Raw genomic sequence first — 20,191 nt, 5'->3', positions numbered from 1 at the left:
AGAACCGCAATACCATTGCTTTACAAGATTTTGATGACATTTCAGTACGTTTGTTACAACATTTTTTTTCTGAACGCGAGAGTTTCATCAATATCTACCCAGAGGCCGAGGCTGGACATGACACTTTGGGCGTGGGTCGCAAGTTGTAGAGTTACTGAAATATAAAGAAACACTTCAACAAGAATATATGCCTTTAAATTTTCTATTACATGTCAATATTACGTTTTTGATGTTTCAGATATTCGCTTGTTACGAAATTAAGTAATGATACATGTAATTTGGTGTTTACAAACGCTTTCTTCTTCAAGAAAAAATGTTTGTGTCCCCTTTTAGAAGAAGTGCTCATGCAGGACAGTCTGTCCGTTCATCTGTAGACCATTTGACTTCTAATTAATTATGGAGAATGGTGTTACCTAAACACAGAACTTAATAGGATCATTACAAAAATCAGCTGTGATCGGCATATGATTGTTTTGTGGTCAGTGAGTCAGTGGCCAAGGTCTAACTCGCAAATACTGCCTTCAAACTTCGTTGGATAATTGCCTGTAATTTAACCAACTGATATGACACTGTTACATGTATTTACTTTTTGATATCAGTTGATCAAAATTCAAATTGACAATCAGACAGTTTCTAGTATAGCTAGAGAACACTTGGTCCTATAGTCTCTTAACGTCGCGTGACAATTGCCTCTAATAAGGCGATTCCAGCTGGTTTTAGGGTCAAAGGTCAAGGTCATTGTGACCTTGAATCCATCACTGAATATATTAGGATCTGTTGAAACTTTTACAGGATGCGTATGTGGCGACTGGAAGAACTCTGTTGCACCGAGGACCAGTATGTCAAGGTCAAGGTCACATTCACACTGAGGGATAAAACGGTTTCTGAACAGAAACTGGAGCATGCTTGGACTTGTGATCTGCAAGTTTCATAGGATGATTTTGTGTGGTCAACAGATGGTAGCTTTTAAGTTTTAAGATTTACTGTGTTAATGGTCAAGGTCACAAAATCCTACATACCCATAAACCAGATTGTGGGTGGGATATTTTTACAAACAACACTTTTTCAATAAAGACTGTTTTAGTACTCAACAGGACAACATCTGTAGAGCAGCACCACTTTGAAGACTGATATTTTGTTCTTGTTGGAAAGGAGTGGTTTCTTTGGAGACATTTGCCTTCTCAGTCTGCAGAGCTGCATTTCCTCTGTAGGTGTTATTAACATGCATTCAACACCCAGTTTAATTTTGCCAGAAATGTGTATTGAAGCAGTTATTCAATTCCTAGTCTCCTAGCTTCATCCACTCATTTTGACAGTAACTGTCATAAGTGAAAAAAATATATAAAAGTATTTAAAATGTCAAAAACTTAAAAAAATATTTTCAACATATATTGGTTTATTCCCATTAATGAGTATCTTCCCATTTTTCAACAGTGTTTCAGTTATAAAGACAAAAATATGGAGTTAGTGAAAGTTAAAATACCAGACTCCATATCAGTAAAAACCAGTTCTTGACAAGAGCATACATAGGCTTACTAACAACTCACATCATATTATTTGTGTTTACTCACAATATTTTTATTACATTCTAGCACTGTGAACCCAAAGAGCAGCAGTGAAACTAGTTATTTGTACTGAAGGATTTCATTGGCTTACTGCACCATCAGCAAGACCATCAAGTCATTTTAAGGACTTATGCCAATCATAAATGTGCTACAGGAACTATATATTTTTTGAAGTTAAAACACAATTCAAAGACATGCATAGTCCACTCAGCACCAGTAGGGCACTAAAAAGTAGTATTGTAATCTGTACTTTGTACTGATGGATTTCATTGGCTGACTGGGGGGTTGGCAATTACATAACAGCAACCACAGGCAATGTACTACTAATTCTCCTAGATCTCTTGTTTATGCACATCATGGAGCTCTATATACCTTTAACTGACCCTCTAAAGAAACTCATCTGTGGGCACATCTCAGTTTGGACCACTCTCCAGAGTAAGATTGTGAACAATTTGTTACTGGACCTCAGAACTACCAGCAAGAATATTACTAGGGCAGAACACTAGGGACAACAACAGGGTGTATCAAAAAGGCTTTGATTTCTGAATGAATTTTCACCAAACTTGGTTTGTGGCATCCTTCTCAAGTTGATCTAAATGATTCACCCTGACAGCATTTAAGGGCTGCTGGAACTTAAGGTGGAAAAAGCTTGAGACATTTTTTTTCCGTAAATCTCATGATGAATTCTCTTATTAGAATATACTAGATGCCCTAGGGCAACATGTCTAGCCCACTAGCTGTCAAAAGAACTGGGAGTTGCACACGAAACTCTGTCTCACTGAGACAAACATTTGTGCCAAATAAAGCAACTGTGCAAGGTTATTTTATATTCCCACATTTAATGACGAAGTTATTGTCCGGACAAGTTCAATTATAGCCATATTTGACCTTTAAACTCCGTGACCTTGACCTTTAAGATATTGACGCCGGGTTTGCTCACGACACACCATCTCATGGTGGTGAACAATTGTGCCAGTTTATTTTATAATCCCACATTCAATGACAAAGCTATTGTCCGGACAAGGTCAATTATAGACATATTTGACATTTAACTCCAAGTGTGACCTTGACCTTTAAAATATTGACACGGGTTTTGCGCACGACACAAAAGTTTTATAGGTTATTACTGTACACTTTGAGAAAAACTGAATCAATGGAGAACACAATAAGGTTAAGAGATTTCAAGTAATTTATTGGCATTTTGTGATATAACAATGACAGCTAACAAAAGTCTTATTGCACAAATACAACAATTGCAGCGCTCTCCTCTGGAAATCAAGGACAGTTCACATACATGCTATATAACAAATGACTTCACAGTACAGTATTTCTTACACACTTTTTCATGAGAGTTACATTGTCAAGGAAACCAACAATTGTAATATAGAATATTTTTCTGACAGTAGGTCATTTCTCTACTGGCCATATCCCTATGTCTTACCAATTCAGAAATATAAAGAATTTATTACTATTACTATACCAGATTTTTATTGCATATGTTACTAAATATAGTAACAAATCTGCACTGAATGTAAATGTAAATGAGAAGCGTGAGGCTGATATTAGTGTTCATGTGATTTTATACCTCCACTGAAAGGATGTCAAGTATATACAAACTAACATTTATATTACAAAAAAGCATGGGAAATTAACATAATTTCGCTAGTTTTCTCTTCAATCATAGTTGAATACTAATAAGCTGACACAAGAAACTACGACCTTGAATGCATGAATTTATTACAAATGTTGGAAGGAAATGACCTCAATGTCATCGGTCAACGTTGACGTTCCAGCGCATTACATGAACATTCAATGACGCTGTGCAACATTGAATTATGTAGTAGAGTGGAACATATGCAATAAAAAATGTTATAAAACAGGGCTGGTGTGCCATAAAGGGATATTGGCATACTAGACCGGTATTTGCCCTCAGGCTAAAGTCTTTGGGCCAATACATCTCCTAGTATGCCAATATCAATTTAAGGCACACCAGCCCTGTATAATAACCTGTAAATATAGCACCTACTTTATGATAAACAGTTCAAAGGTGTTTTCCATAAAAAACCTGTCACTCATCCTTTACCAGCACACACAGAGCAATCAAACCAGTGCGACAAGTGCAAACCAAGATCAGCCTGCACATCTGTGTAGTCTGATCATGGTCTGCACTGTTCACTATTCAGTCAGTAAATTTTCGCAAACACCCCTTCAAATAATAACTGGTATTGCCCAAATTGAATGATGGACTAGTCCATTTTAGAAATTTAGCAGGGTAAAGGTTAACATGCACATTGTTTAGCATTGATACCCTGCTTTTTTTCTGGGAAGAACCAGAACTGGCCTCTTAACAGGATCAGAGACACCAAAGAGCATCTGAGAATTTCAGAAATTTCCAGGATTTTTTGTGCTTGGACAAGGACTTGAACCCTGGATCCCTGGATTGGCAGTCAAGCTCATAATCATGAACTTACTTGTCAGACAGTTTATCGAAACAAATGACAGGCAACACATGACTGCCACTTTGTGCTCATAAAAAGAATGTACTGGAAATTAAATAAAACATACACAGAGTAAGCTGTACCAGAGAGCCTGTATACACCAATAATTGAACACACAAGTCAACTAAGAGCTGTCACAGACGTGACAAATTATATCCTCACAATACACCCTTGTCAGCGAAGTAAGCCAATGTCAAAGTCAAACTTGTCCTACATTTGATGATGTTACACCTGCGTATCAAAAAATCAAAAACGATTTAAATTGGTCAACTCTGCAAAAAAAGTTAAACTGTTCTAGGTCAATGTGACCTTGACCTTTGACCTACTGACCTTAAAATCAATAGGGGTCATTTGCGGGTCATGAGCATTCTCAAGTTATTGTCCTGAAACGGTTTAACTATTCCGTGTCACTGTGACCTTGACATCTGACCTACTGAGGCCATCTGCTGGTCATGACCAACCTCCCTATCAATTTTCATGATCCTAAGCCCAAGTGTTCTCAAGTTATCATCCAGAAACCATTTAACTGTTCCGGGTGATTGTGACCTTGACCCTTGATCTACAGATCGCAAAGTCGAACTTGACCTGTATTTTATGATGTTACACCTGTGTACCAAAAATTGTTTAAATCTGTCAAGCCTTTCATGAGTTATTGTCCATAAACCATGAAAAACAATGGACCGACAGACAAGCTCACCCCTATATACTCTCAAAACTTCGTTTGTGTGGTATAATAATTAACAGCAGAGTTTCCAGGTGTACTGATTACCTCGCACACAGTCAAAACTAAATTGCTCTTTAGTTTCCATATAACAAAGTTCAAATCCATGTACCTGCAAACAAGCAACTGGACATATAGGACCAACATGTAAAGAGTCTATAAAAGAAGTAACATACACAAAAACATTAAATATTAATTAAATGGCAAGAAACATATTTACTGTTTATTTGGCAGTAAACATTAAAATGGTTTTGTTGTGAATTTATTCTGTATTTCACAAGACCTAGATATAAGTTATAAAATATTGTACAGGTATTCAGAGGTTTTGAATTTTAAAGATATCTTTATCTTAATTTTATGGGCAAAAACATTTTTTGTTCATGAACTTGTAACTTTACACTTGAAAATACCTTACCAAAATCGTTTTTAAAATAAATAAAAAAATCATCAAGATATTTTAACAATTAAAAAAGTTCCTATTACTACACTGAATTCCATAAAATGATGTCTTACTAAGTTACACCACTGGTATTGTCACATCATGAAATCATTTAATTCCAAAGGCAAAAACAAGGTGGTACTGGTCAAAACAGCTAATTTATGGTGATATAAACTCAAACTTTGAAAAAAATAATAATAGGGAATTCTGCTTTTTCATTGGGATTTAATTCCATGAATTGACTCAACCATGAAATCCATGAAAAATGTTAAACCACAAATATTAATGATTTCACAGTATATTTTTTAAGTACTGTAAAAAAAATGTGTTAATGAAAGAAGTGAATAAAACAGTAGAAACAAAGTTTGCAAGGCTTTCCACAATCCATGCCATACATCTTTACAATTAATCAGTTATATGTACAGTCAAACTTCATTATCTCGAGCTCAACAGGATCATCAAAATTTGTTCAAGTTATCGAACAATAAAAATTTAATATAGGAATTTGGCCGGGACCTGACGATGATTTTGAATGAAGGGTGGTGCTCTAATTATCCGAATTCGAGGGAACGAAGTTCGACTGTATATCATTAATTAACATTATAAGGTCCTGACTAGATAAGGAAAACATATTAAGTCAAACATTATCACAATTAGATTAAACTTAATAACATAAAACTCTCCACATCAAGTCTTGTCCTGCACCCTTAAATATTGTGCAGTAGATTCACTATTGGCTTTACTAAGAGCTTTTTTCTTAAAGTCTTTATCTACGTCTGAATGAGATATCTTATGTTGAGCTAAAGCAGAATCACTTGTAGTCATACGGAGGCGGCGCTTCTCACCTGTCTCTCTGAAACCAGATAAAACATCACACGTTAATTACTTTTCAAAGTTATTTCAGGATGAAAGAATGGACTGATTCTATTTTTGTTCACAGCAGCTTTGAATTTAAATACTGGAAGTCATGGATATTAACCAACTTTATGGAAGAGCTTCAGTAGGTGTCAAACCACAATAATTATTGTCTAATTATATAACATAAACAGGAGCATACTTCCGGATTTATGTTTTGTTTTAAAAGTTATTCATCATTTTCTGTAAAACAGTGATGAACTGAGTGGGAGACAGTATTCATTTCTACAGATATTAGAGTAGTGTGTGAATCTAAGTTTATATGTAATCAATGAAGAATGCAAGTAACTTATTCGAAGGATGACAAAAGATCCAATTCCTGAAACGTCCTTGTAAAGTCCCACATGTAAAGCAGTTTTAAAAGGGACTCTTACCCAAAAGAATACTAATTTAAGTTGGAAGAGCCATGGATCATATTTGTGACCCCTGCATTTTTAGTCCGACATGAGTTCTATTTGGGTAGTCTGCAGAATATGCATTAATACTAGCAGTCACACACTTAAATAAACTATGTAAAATATTGATATCTTACTTACAAAATGTTAACTATGATACTGATTATATGATGACTGTCTGTAGGCAGGAAGACCCCAGGGCATTATTTCCGGCACAGATAGACATCTGGTAGAACCATCAACCTTCTGTAAGCCAAATGAATGGCTTCCTCACATTAAATAATTAAAATCTCCAAGAGGAGTTTTTAAACCCGTATTGATGCAATTCTAAGCAACTTGGCCACATAGGCCTCAATTACAGATTTATAACATGCTATATGAAATTGCTTCTTCATAAAATATTCCCATTTATATGGAGACTGCTTTTTCACGGAATATTCCAAGCAAAATATCAGCGTGAGTTAATATTATTTCACATCACCTAATCTTACTTTATTGAAAGTGGGTTCACAATATTTTTATCAAAACATGATGAATGATAAACCGAAACTGTTAAGTCATGATAATACTATGCCAATTTAGTTGTGGATATGCAAATCCCATCCTCCATTCAAGATATCCAAACAATTGGTAAGACCTTGTTTTGGATGAATCTTAACCTCAAATGGGATTTTCTTAACCACAACTCATAAAAGTGTTAAAGAGTCCTATTATCTGTTTTAATTATTTTGTATTGTGAAGTATATCTGGAGGCCTGCCCCATTCATCCCTACCTCTCCCTGTTGAAGGCCTGGAAGTTGGCAAAGGCTAATTCTATCGCTTTTTCTTCATCATTTGTTTCCTGCAAAAGTAAAACATAATTATATTCTGGCTACATTTTCTATGTTTTGCTTAAAACTGTTCTTGTCTACTTTACACATATACTTCCATACACTACAGGTAAACACTATATTACAAATTGCAGGGGAAAAGTATCATTCCAGTCATTTGGCCAGACTTACCAACTATACCTTTAAAAAGTGTCATTCCAGCCATTTGGCCAGACTTACCAACTATACCTTTAAAAAGTGCCATTCCTGTCATTTGGCCAGACTTACCAACTATACCTTTATACTATGGAGCTAGAAGAATTCTGCATTTATTTTTGACCCTACTGATGGTAAAAACATTTTCCAGTCTCAAGTTCAGTGTGACCCTGACCTCTGATGAACTGACCCCAAGACAATAAAGGTCATTTGCTGATGATAAGGCAATCAGCCTATAAAGTTAAAGTATTGTAGCCCGAAGTGAACTCAATGGTCCGCTGTCCAATTTGAGCAAAACAAAAAACTTTGAATAATTTTACTTTCTTGGGTATAAAACCTTGTGGTTTTCTCCCGCAGCTATTTCGTGAAGATATGAACCCATCGAGTTACACTTAAAGGTAAAAGAATGGGAACTTGGCTTGTTTGTTGGGGATGATTTTTATGAATTGGCATAAATGAAATCCAAGAAAATTTGTCCCCCACCCCCCTGAAATTTAATGATTTCACAGAATCCCATCTTCACTGAAAGGGGCATAACTCTAGGAAGCTATAGAAAAGCTTTACAGTTTCATTGGGAGACAGACAACTTTACCTGAGAATTCACATGTCCGTCTGATCTTCTGGAACTCTGTTTTGCTAGTCGTTTTTTCTTCTTGTGCAATGGATTGGCTTCAATTATCATTTCCTCAAGTTCATATGTGGGGTCACAATTCAAATGATCTTTCTAAAATAAACACGTTTGTTTGAAATTAAAACAGAACTTTGATAGAGTAAAAGAAACACTTTTTGTGCTGGTATGTATTCAAAATACTACATGATCAGCAACCTCCAGAAACAATTTTGTAAAGTTTTTATTTGGAACATATCTCCTCACATTTGATCACATCCACTTAAATACTTATGTAATTGCAGTTTTATGGGCACCATAGTTAACTTAAGAAATAGTATATAGCAAAAGAGTGCTTTAACACTATTTATGCAAAACGGGCAGTTATACATCGGGCGTAATAATTGCGCGAGGGCATAGCCCGAGTGAAATTATTTGTACAACGTATTACCACCCGAGTGTATAAATAGTGTTAAAACACTCTTTTGCTCTAAATTATTTCGGTTCTAATATGCCCTTAATCTAAAAGGAAGATAAAATATAGAAACGCTCTTTCTTGGTCGCAACAAAAACTTTGACGTCACCACACGTTAACGTGACGTCATTCTAACGTAAGAGTGTTTAAAGAGAGACAAGCATATTAGAATTCTTGATAAAGCTTCACTGACTTGTATTTCTTACCCTTTAACAATTCGGAAATACTTTTATCTGTATGAATGAATTAACAAAAGAATAAAATATTTTACATCTTCCTATATTACTATTACTATGATAATACCTGTTATGAGAAATTAATTGTTTAAACATTATAACAAAATATCAAACAAGAGGACCATGATGGTCCTGAATCGCTCACCTATCCCCACATGACCCAGTGTTGAACTGAGTACGACGTCATTATTTCTATTATTTGACACAGTGACCTAGTTTTTGAGCACATGTGACCTAGATATCATCAAGATAAAAAATTCTGACCAATTTTCATGAAGATCCATTGAAAAATATGACCTCTAGAGAGGTCACAAGGTTTTTCTATTATTTGACCTAATGACCTAGTTTTTGAAGGCACGTGACCCACTTCTGAATCTGACCTAGATATCATCAAGGTGAACATTCTCACCAATTTTCATGAAGATCTCATGAAAAATATGGCCTCTAGAGAGGTCACAAGGTTTTTCTATTTTTCGACCTACTGACCTAGTTTTTCACCGCACATGACCCAGTTATGAACTTGACCTATATATCATCAAGCTGAACACTCTCACCAATTTTCATAAAGATCCATTGAGAAACATGGCCTCTAGAGACGTCACAAGGTTTTTCTATTTTTAGACCTACTGACCTAGTTTTTGACCGCACGTGACCCAGTTTCGAACTTGACCTAGATATCATCAAGAGGAACATTCTGATCAATTTTCATGAAGATCCATTGAGAAACATGGCCTCTAGAGATGTCACAAGGTTTTTCTATTTTAAGACCTATTGACCTAGTTTTTGACCGCACGTAACCCAGTTTCAAAAATGACCTAGATATCATCAAGGTGAACATTCTCACCAATTTTCATGAAGATCCATTGAGAAATATGGCCTCTAGAGAGGTCACAAGGTTTTTCTATTTTTAGACCTACTGACCTAGTTTTTGACCGCACGTGACCCAGTTTCGAACCTGACCTAGATATCATCAAGGTGAACATTCTGACCAATTTTCATGAAGATCCATTGAGAAATATGGCCTCTAAAGAGATCACACGGTTTTTCTATTTTTAGACCTACTGACCTAGTTTTTGACCCCACGTGACCCAGTTTCGAAACTGATCTAGATATCATCAAGGTGAACATTCTGACCAATTTTCATGAAGATCCATTGAGAAATATGGCCTCTAGAGAGGTCACAAGGTTTTTCTATTTTTAGACCTACTGACCTAGTTTTTGACCCCACGTGACCCAGTTTTGAACTTGACCTTAATATAATCAAGGTGAACATTCTGACTAATTTTCATGAAGATCCATTGAGAAATATGGCCTCTAGAGAGGTCACAAGGTTTTTCTATTTTTAGACCTACTGACCTAGTTTTTGACCCCACGTGACCCAGTTTCGAACTTGACCTAGATATCATCAAGGTGAACATTCTGACCAATTTTCATGAAGATCTCATGAAAAATATGGCCTCTAGAGAGGTCACAAGGTTTTTCTATTTTTAGACCTACTGACCTAGTTTTTGACCGCACGTGACCCAGTTTCGAACTTGACCTAGATATCATCAAGATGAACATTCTGACCAACTTTCATAAAGATCCCATGAAAAATGTGACCTCTAGAGTGGTCACAAGCAAAAGTTTACGCACGCACGAACGCACGCACGCACGGACGGACGACGGACGACGGACGCCACGCGATCACAAAAGCTCACCTTGTCACTTTGTGACAGGTGAGCTAAAAAAAAAAAAGAAAGAAAGAAAAACAAAGAAAACAGACAACCCAAAAATGACACCTTTTTGCGGCATGCACAGGCAAAATGTATCTACAAGCAGCTTGCAGTGTAATCTTAATACAGACTTTTGTGAGAAATCAAGAACAAAGTGTGATTTCCTATGATTAGAAGATCTGTTAATGAGTTACATGGAAAGAGTTTTTGCCAATATGTCAAGCGCATTTTGTTTTTCATATGCTAATCACTTTCAGCCAAAATCTGTATGAAAAACCCTGCATATAACAGACAAGCTTTAGTTATTTTTGATGTGATAAAGGGCATGAACTCATGTTCTCCAATGTATTTCTAAAGGGAAGAAACAATTGATAGGAAGAATTCTGACTTACTGAAGGCACAAATGAGGGTTTAATTTGCCCCTGTAGGACCTTGGCAAAATCAATGTCTTCCATGTATTTGTTTTCTTTCAGCACTGTCAGTGTAGATATTCTCTTTTCAGGGTCTAAATGCAACAACTGAAATAACAATAGCATAATTATTATACACTGGAATAATTTCAGAATATTTGTTGGGAATTAATTTTCTTGGATTTCAGGGTTGTATCAATCCGTGAAATTAACCCTTACTCTGCTAAATTTCTATAATGAACTTGTCCATCTTTCAATCTGGACAGTACCATTAATTTTTAAAAGGGGTGCTTAGCAAAAAGATACTGACTGAATAGCCAACAGTGTAGGTCTTTATCAGACTGCATGGATGTGCAGGCTGATCATGATCTACACTGGTCGCAAAGGCAGAATCAGTCAGGTCCAGCAAACCAAACCAATAAAGAAAATTCTTTCTAATTCTACCTTTAAATGTCAAAATTTACAATCTAAGACCCCATAGAAAAGTCCCTATGATCAAAACCATGAAATTCTATGCCAACAAAACTAATTGATTTCAGATGATTATTGACGTATATTTCCTTCATTTTTTTTTGCAGTTACATTTACAGTGAAACCTGTGTTAAATACCACCTTTGAATACAGGCCAAAACTACAAACCTGTTTATAATGGCCATTAATTTTTCTTCCCATTAATCCAAAGGAAGAGTAAATTTACATGTGTAGAAAGACCATCTGTCAACACAGACCACTTCCAGTTCTCTTGGGTGGTCTATACAGACAGGTTTGACTGTACTAAATTTGTATTTGAACCACTTTGTGTCTTTTTTGATCATATTATATATTACAGTTTTGAAAAGCAGGAGATCAAGTGATTATTTTACTCCCACATTTGTCAAAACAATACCGGTAAACAGCAAATAAATTTGAACACATACACAGATAAAAAAACAAATCCAAAGATCAAGTGTATGATTTTAATGAATTATTTCATTTCTAAGATAAAATAACTGGGATATTTCTAAGATAAAATAACTGGGATATTTCTAAGATAAAATAATTGGGACTTTTATGTTTGTATCTTATTTCACAGAGCAGTAAAGCCTTGAAATAACTGCTTAGAGAGTAGTCCTCAATAATTAATAATATAACCATATAAAATCACTTTCTCACCTATAGATGGTCAGCCCGGAGATCTGAATAATGTGTTCAAATTTTCATTTCAGACATAAATGTATGAAGTCCAATTTTTCAGTCTCCTTTTCAGTTTTTTCATGTCCTGACAATGATGAAAATAAACCCATCCAAACCTTTACAATAAATGTGTCACCCTATATATTGTACTTCTTTTTTTTGGTTGATAGACCCACACAGACGACAATAACCTTTGTACTTTTCATGAGAATAACGTGGACCTTTTCTATAGGAAAAACAATTATTCAAGAGACAGTTCAATGAATATCAAATAAGGTTTGCTGTTTTACGATTCAGGCCCCGTTCAAGCAGGAAATGAATTCACTGTCCAAAGACAGTCTCCATTTTCTTATTACACTTGGGACAGGAAATTCTCTTTAGGTTTCGTCATTCAATGGTATTAGTTTTCAGGAAGTCATTCTACAATGCACTGGAAATGTTTACCATATAAAGTCAATATCAAATGCAAATAAGTTATAAATCACCACAAAGATTAAAAAGACAGGAACAGCAACTTTTGTTATTCAGACATACTGGACGTGACATGAAAATATCTGAATATTTTTCGTTCTAGACTCTTGAAAGCTTTTCTAATGAAAAACAAGAGCTCGTAGAACAAGAAATGCCCCCCTTGATGCATTCAGTAATTGCACAAGGAACAGAAATTTTTTGGTCACTGTACACAAAAGTTCTACTGTTCTGGGTCAATGTGCCCTTGATCTTTGACCTATTGACTTCAAAATCAAAAGGGGTCATCTGCTGGTCATGATCAACCTCCCTATTAAGTTTCGTGATCCTAGGCCCAAGCAATCTCAAGTTATCGTCCAGAAACTGTTAAACTGTTCCAGGTCATTGTGACCTTGATCTTTTACCTATTGACTTCAAAATCAATAGTAGTCATCTGTTGTTCATGATCAACCTCCCTATGAAGTTTCGCGACCCTAGGCCCAAGCATTCTTGAGTTATCATCCGGAAACCATTTAACTGTTCTGGGTCACTGTGACCTTGACCTTTGACCTCAAAATCAATAGGGGTCATCTGCTGCACATGACCAACCTCCCTATCACATTTCATGATCCTAGGCCCAAGCGTTTGTGAGTTATCATCCAGAAATGGATTGGTCTATATACAGACCGACCGACATCTGCAAAACAATATACCCCTCTTTCTTCGAAAGTGTGTGTGTGTGTGTGTGTGTGGGGGGGGGGGGGGGGGGGTGCATAATAAAGAACAGCTACACATACCGAGTGCTGCCGACTCAGAAAACACTTTTATGGCAGTGTAAATACCACAATATCCCCTTCATTACCCATCAACTATGATAATCATCCAATTATCATTTTAAACATATGTATTACCTGATTACTATAATAACCATCCTGGTAACCTTTCATATAAAACATAAACTAAGATTTCTTGGTAACCTGCAGATACTCCTTTTGGTGGCCTTGGCAACAAGAATTCTTCTTAGATGACCTAAATTTGAAGGAACCAGAAAGGGGACCTACCAAGGCACATTCCTGTTAAGTTTGGTTGAAATTGGCTTGGTGATTTAGGAGATGTTTTTAACTTTTACCCTGTTAAATTTCTAAAATGGATTGGTCCATCATTCAATTTGGGCAATACCATTTATTATTAGAAGGGGTGTTCTCTTAAATGTGGTTCTGGGACGATCTGTGTATGAAAAGAATTGGAACCACTGCCTTACCCTTGCATGATCGTAAGAGGCGACTAATAGGGTCTTAACACTTAGTTTTGTTGTAACTCTGTGATTCCAGCAGGTATGCAAATTTTGATTCCACATCTCATGTTTTTATTTCAATGTAAATGAGATGTGAAACCAAAATTTGTAGTCCTGTTTGGCGCCATATATCCTATACTGTGTTGGTGCACCTGTTTGGCGCCATATATCCTATACTGTGTTGGTGCACCTTAAAACCCAAATAAATAAATAAAATTTACTGCGGGCTGATCTTGGTCTGCACTGGTCGCAAAGGCAAAATTACTTGCAGCCAGCAGGCTAAAGGTTAAAGAAGTTGTAGTATAGGTATGACAGACAGACCATGGACATCCAAACAATCCTAAAAGCTCATCATGAGCTAAAAGCAGTACTTTAACATGAAAGTTTTGAAAATGTGCTTACATTTACATTATGTTAATAACATTAACCAAGTTTCATTTTGAGTACTTAAGATGATGTTGTTGAAATATCGTTAAGTGAAAAAGGGACATAACTCAGCAGGTAGTCATCAAACATGGAAATCCAAACCACATGTACATGAGCACTTCATGTTGATGATGTACACAAAGTTTTATTCAAATAGATTAAAAAGAGCCGAGTACACAAAGAAGTGTGTTGGATGAATAAAAAGATGGAATGACTGATGGATGGGCAGTCAGTTCAAACACTATATGACCCCACGGTCTTTGACATTAAAGGTAAAACAAGAGCTGTCACTAATGGTGACAAATGCCCCTGCAGCACCTTGACCTTTGACCTTGACCTTTGACCCCAAAGTCAATAAGGGTCATGTACTCAATAAGTACTATTAGCATGTGAAGTTTGAAGGTGGTTCTTGAGTAAAGTGCCTTCATGCAAAAAGTTAACTTTGGCCCCTGTGACCTTGACCTTTGACCTGGTGACCCCAAGGTCATTAGGGGTCGTGTACTCAATAAGTACTATCAGCATGTGAAGGTTGAAGGTCCTGGGTGCAGTGGTTCGCGAGTAAAGTGCCTTCATTCAAAAAGTTAACACTGGCCCCTGTGACCTTGACCTTTGACCCCAAAGTCAGTAGGGGTCGTGTACTCAATAAGTACTATCAGCATGTGAAGTTTGAAGGTCCTGGGTGCAGTGGTTCGTGAGTAAAGTGCCTTCATGCAAAAAGTTAATGTTGTGACAAACTAACGGACAGACAGCTGAAAACTAATATGCCTCCCTTCGGGGGCATAAAAAGTAGCAAAATAAAATGAAACAAACATTGTTTAAATATATACTGACCAAAAATATACCAACACATTCTTTCTCCCACACCCCTAAAATATGCCTCAAAGCTTTCAGAAAACATTTTGAGAAGTGGGGGCTATTCACTCTTTTGTTTCTTTGTTTGTTTTGGGTTTAACGCCGTTTTTCAACAGTATTTCAGTTATCTAACGGCAGGCAGTTAACCTAACTAGTGTTCCTGGATTCTGTACCAGTACAAACCTATTCTCTGCAGGTATGCCAACTTCCCCACATGAATTATCAGAGGTGGAGGATGAATGATGTTAGACACAATGTCTTTTATCAAATCGTCACAGAGTACATACACCCCACCCGGGGATCAAACTCGCAACCCCGCGATCAGTATACCAACGCTCTCCCTACTGAGCTAAGTGGGCGGGCTGGCTATTCACTTGTGTCATAGTAAGCATTGCCCGACTGCCTTTATAGATACACATAGTGGTATTACTTGATCTTTTATAATCACTGTCTGATAACCATTTCGAACTGTCAAACTAGAAAGCATTGCCTTCCCACTGACTTTCCTCAAAATATAGCTTACGTCATGCCTGACTACCATAAACATGTTAAAACTATCTCTCATAACCACCTGATTTATACAGTCAGTACTTTGAACACCACATGACTTGCTGCGCACGATCCTACAGCAGTCCTTAGATACTTTCCTCCCATAAGCATAATGAGAAGGGCTATAAACTAGCAAAAGTATGCTTTCTAGTCATGATCCTTTACCAACTTGTTTGACAAATCCTTGGATAATTTCCTCCACAAGGCAGATGAGCAGAGGTGTAAGCTAGTAAAATAATGCTTTCCACATACCATCCTGTACCAAACCTGTTTGAGCAATCATTGGTAACTGCTCCCACAAGGCAGATGAGCAGGGATGTAAGCTAGCAAAAGGATGCTTTCCGCACACCACCCTGTGCAAACCTGTTTGAGCAATAATTGGAAACCGCTCCCACAAGGCAGATGAGCAGGGACGTAAACTAGCAAAAGGATGCTTTCCGCACACCACCCTGTGCAAAACCTGCTTATGCAATCATTGGAAACTGCTCCCACAAGGCAGATGAGCAGGGACATAAGCTAGTAAAAGAATGCTTTCCGCACACCATCCTGTGCCAAACCTGCTTGAGCAATCATTGGAAACTGCTCCCACAAGGCAGACGAGCAGGGACGTAAGCTAGCAAAAGAATGCTTTCTGCACATCATCCTGTACCAAACCTGTTTGAGCAATCATTGTAAGCTCGGCCACCAAAAGGCAGATGAGCAGGGACATAAGCTAGCAAAAGGATGCTTTCTGCACATCATCCTGTACCAAACCTGTTTGAGCAATCATTGTAAGCTCGGCTACCAAAAGGCAGATGAGCAGGGACATAAGCTAGCAAAAGAATGCTTTCTGCATACCATCCTGTACCAAACCTGTTTGAGCAATCATTGGGAACTGCTCCCACAAGGCAGATGAGCAGGGATGTAAGCTAGCAAAAGGATGCTTTCCGCACACCACCCTGTGCAAACCTGTTTGAGCAATCATTGGAAACCGCTCCCACAAGGCAGATGAGCAGGGACATAAACTAGCAAAAGGATGCTTTCCGCACACCACCCTGTGCAAAACCTGCTTATGCAATCATTGGAAACTGCTCCCACAAGGCAGATGAGCAGGGACATAAGCTAGTAAAAGAATGCTTTCCGCACACCATCCTGTGCCAAACCTGCTTGAGCAATCATTGGAAACTGCTCCCACAAGGCAGACGAGCAGGGACGTAAGCTAGCAAAAGAATGCTTTCTGCACATCATCCTGTACCAAACCTGTTTGAGCAATCATTGTAAGCTCGGCCACCAAAAGGCAGATGAGCAGGGACATAAGCTAGCAAAAGGATGCTTTCTGCACATCATCCTGTACCAAACCTGTTTGAGCAATCATTGTAAGCTCGGCTACCAAAAGGCAGATGAGCAGGGACATAAGCTAGCAAAAGAATGCTTTCTGCATACCATCCTGTACCAAACCTGTTTGAGCAATCATTGTAAGCTCGGCCACCAAAAGGCAGATGAGCAGGGACATAAGCTAGCAAAAGGATGTTTTCTGCACATCATCCTGTACCAAATCTGTTTGAGCAAACATTGTAAACTCAGCTCCCACAAGGTAGGTGAGCAGGGCTGTGAACTAGCAAAAGTATGATTTCTACAAACAGTCATGTACCAACCTGTTTGAGCAACCCTCGTATACTTTCTTCCCACAAGGCAAATGAGCAGGGCCATGAACCAGTAAAAATATGCTTTCTACATACTGTCATGTACCAACCTGTTTGAGCAATCCTCGTATACTTTCTTCTCACAAGGCAGATATGCAGGGCCGTGAACCAGTAAAAATATGCTTTCTACATACAGTCATGTACCAACCTGTTTGAGCAATCCTTCCACAAGGCAGATGAGCAGGGCCGTGAACCAGTAAAAATATGCTTTCTACATACTATCATGTACCAACCTGTTTGAGCAATCCTTGTATACTTTCCTCCAACATGGCAGATAAGCAGGGCCGTGAACCAGTAAAAATATGCTTTCTACATACAATCATGTACCAACCTGTCTGTGCAATCCATGTATACTTTCTTCCCACAAGGCAGATGAGCAGGGCCGTGAACTATCTACATATTGTCATGTACCAACCTGTTTGAGCAATCCTCGTATACTTTCCTCCCACAAGGCAAATGAGCAGGGCCGTGAACCAGTAAAAATATGTTTTCTACATACAGTCATGTACCAACCTGTTTGAGCAATCCTCGTATACTTTCCTCCAACATGGCAGATAAGCAATGCCGTGAACCAGTAAAAATATGCTTTCTACATACAATCATGTACCAACCTGTTTGACCAATCCTCGTATACTTTCTTCCCACAAGGCAGATGAGCAGGGCTGTGAACTATCTACTTATCGTCATGTACCAACCTGTTTGAGCAATCCTCGTATACTTTCTTCCCACAAGGCAGATGAGCAGGGCCGTGAACTATCTACATATTGTCATGTACCAACCTGTTTGAGCAATCCTCGTATACTTTCTTCCCAAAAGGCAGATGAGCAGGGCTGTGAACTATCTACTTATCATCATGTACCAACCTGTTTGAGCAATCCTCGTATACTTTCCTCCCACAAGGCAGATGAGCAGGGCAGTGAACCAGTAAAAATATGCTTTCTACATACTATCATGTACCAACCTGTTTGAGCAATCCTCGTATACTTTCTTCCCACAAGGCAGATGAGCAGGGCCGTGAACCAGTAAAAATATGCTTTGCTTCTTGAGCAGTTGTGCTTGAATGGATCTCATATGGTCTCTATAAAATATAAATACATGCCTCAAAGACACAGTTTATATCTTTCACTACCTAAGAAAACTTTATTGATTCATTTTGAAACAGAGATTCAATGCAAAACGTTATTTCTTTTACATTTTTACTCTCCTTTTCAAGCATTAGAAAATATATTCATTTTAAATGTACAGATCTACGAATGGTTTGGCATGAAAGAGAAATCTTTCACAAGAATTAGTCCCGAACCAAAATTTTAGCTTACATGTATGTCACTCTTTCACTCTTTAGTCTGCTTCATGAAAAAACCAGTACTGGTGTAAAATGAAGAAGTCTGCAGTTGTGACCACAGCATGGCTTGAACCCGCAACTCATAATCCGAGTTGCCAAAACCTTATCTAATGAACTACTGTACTGTATTGAGAAAATTCCTATGTAATTATTTCAAATGGCAAAATTAATATCAGACTGGTGTTAACAAGAGGGCCATGAAGGCCCTGTATCGCTCACCTGACCTATTGACCTAAAGACAATCAAGATTAACATTTCAACCAAGTTTCATTAAGATATGGTATAAATGTGTCCTCTAAAGTGTAAACTAGCTTTTCTTTTAATTTGACCTAGTGACCTATTTTTTGACCCGACATGACCCAAATTCAAACTGGACCTTGAAATCATTAAGATTACCATTCTGACCAAGTTTCATGAAGATATAGTCATAAATGTGGCCTCTAGAGTGTTAACAAGCTTTTCCTTTGATTTGACATAGTGACCTAGTTTTTGACCCCACCTGACCCAGATTTGAATTTGACCTATAGATCATCAAGATTAACATTCTGACCTAGTTTCATTAAGATATGGTCATAAATGTGGCCTCTACAGTGTAAACTAGCTTTTCCTTTGATTTGAACTGGTGACCTAGTTTTTGAACCTACATGACCCAGATTCAAACTGGACCTTGAGAATATCAAGATTACCATTTTGACCAAGTTTCATAAAGATACAGTCATAAATGTGGCCTCTACAGTGTTAACAAGCTTTACCTTTGATTTGACTTGGTGACCTAGTTTTTGATCAGACATGACCCAGGCTCGAACTTGACCTAAAGATTATCAAGATTAACATTCATAAGTTTCATAAAGATACAGTAATAAATGTGGCCTCTACAGTGTTAACAAGCTTTTCCTTTGATTTGACCTAGTGACCTAATTTTTGACCCCACCTGACCCACATTCAAACTTGACCTATATAGCCTCAAGACTAACATTCTGACCAAGTTTCATTAAGATATGGTCATAAATATGGCCTCTACAGTGTAAACTAGATTTTCCTTTGATCTGACCTGGTGACCTAGTTTTTGATCCCACATGACCCAGATTCAAACTGGACCTTGAGGTCATCAAGATTAACATTCTGTCTAAGTTTCACGAAGATACAGTCTTAAATGTGGCTTCTACAGTGTTAACAAGCTTTTCTTTTGATTTGACCTGGTGACCTAGTTTTTGACCCCAGATGACCCAATATCAAACTTGTCCAAGACTTTATTGGGGGTAACAGTCTTACCAAGTTTCATTAAAATTGGGCTCAAATTGTGACCTCTAGAGTGTTAACAAGCTTTTTCTTTGATTTGACCTGGTGACCTAGTTTTTGACCCCAGATGCAATATCGAACTAGTCCAAGATTTTATTGAGAGTTACATTCTGACCAAGTTTCATT

The 20,191-nt window shown here is 37.5% G+C and overlaps 1 protein-coding gene across 1 annotated transcript in view; it reads right to left on the bottom strand.

Moving 5' to 3' along the window:
* Positions 1-5,626: 5,626 nt before the first annotated feature.
* LOC128551801 (serine/threonine-protein kinase 32A-like) overlaps positions 5,627-20,191 on the bottom strand; it is a gene marked incomplete at its 5' end in the record, with an annotated part of 36,162 nt that continues 21,597 nt past the window's right edge. The window contains 5 exon segments of the mRNA XM_053532717.1: positions 5,627-6,076; positions 7,307-7,374; positions 8,151-8,282; positions 10,984-11,109; positions 18,386-18,502. Of these exon segments, the coding sequence (XP_053388692.1) occupies positions 5,911-6,076; positions 7,307-7,374; positions 8,151-8,282; positions 10,984-11,109; positions 18,386-18,502 (609 nt within the window).

Source organism: Mercenaria mercenaria, unplaced genomic scaffold (assembly GCF_021730395.1).
Source record: "Mercenaria mercenaria strain notata unplaced genomic scaffold, MADL_Memer_1 contig_1715, whole genome shotgun sequence".
Taxonomy (NCBI): Eukaryota; Metazoa; Mollusca; class Bivalvia; order Venerida; family Veneridae; genus Mercenaria; species Mercenaria mercenaria.
The sequence above is the reverse complement of the archived record's forward strand: the minus strand, read 5'-3'. Positions and strand labels throughout refer to the sequence as shown.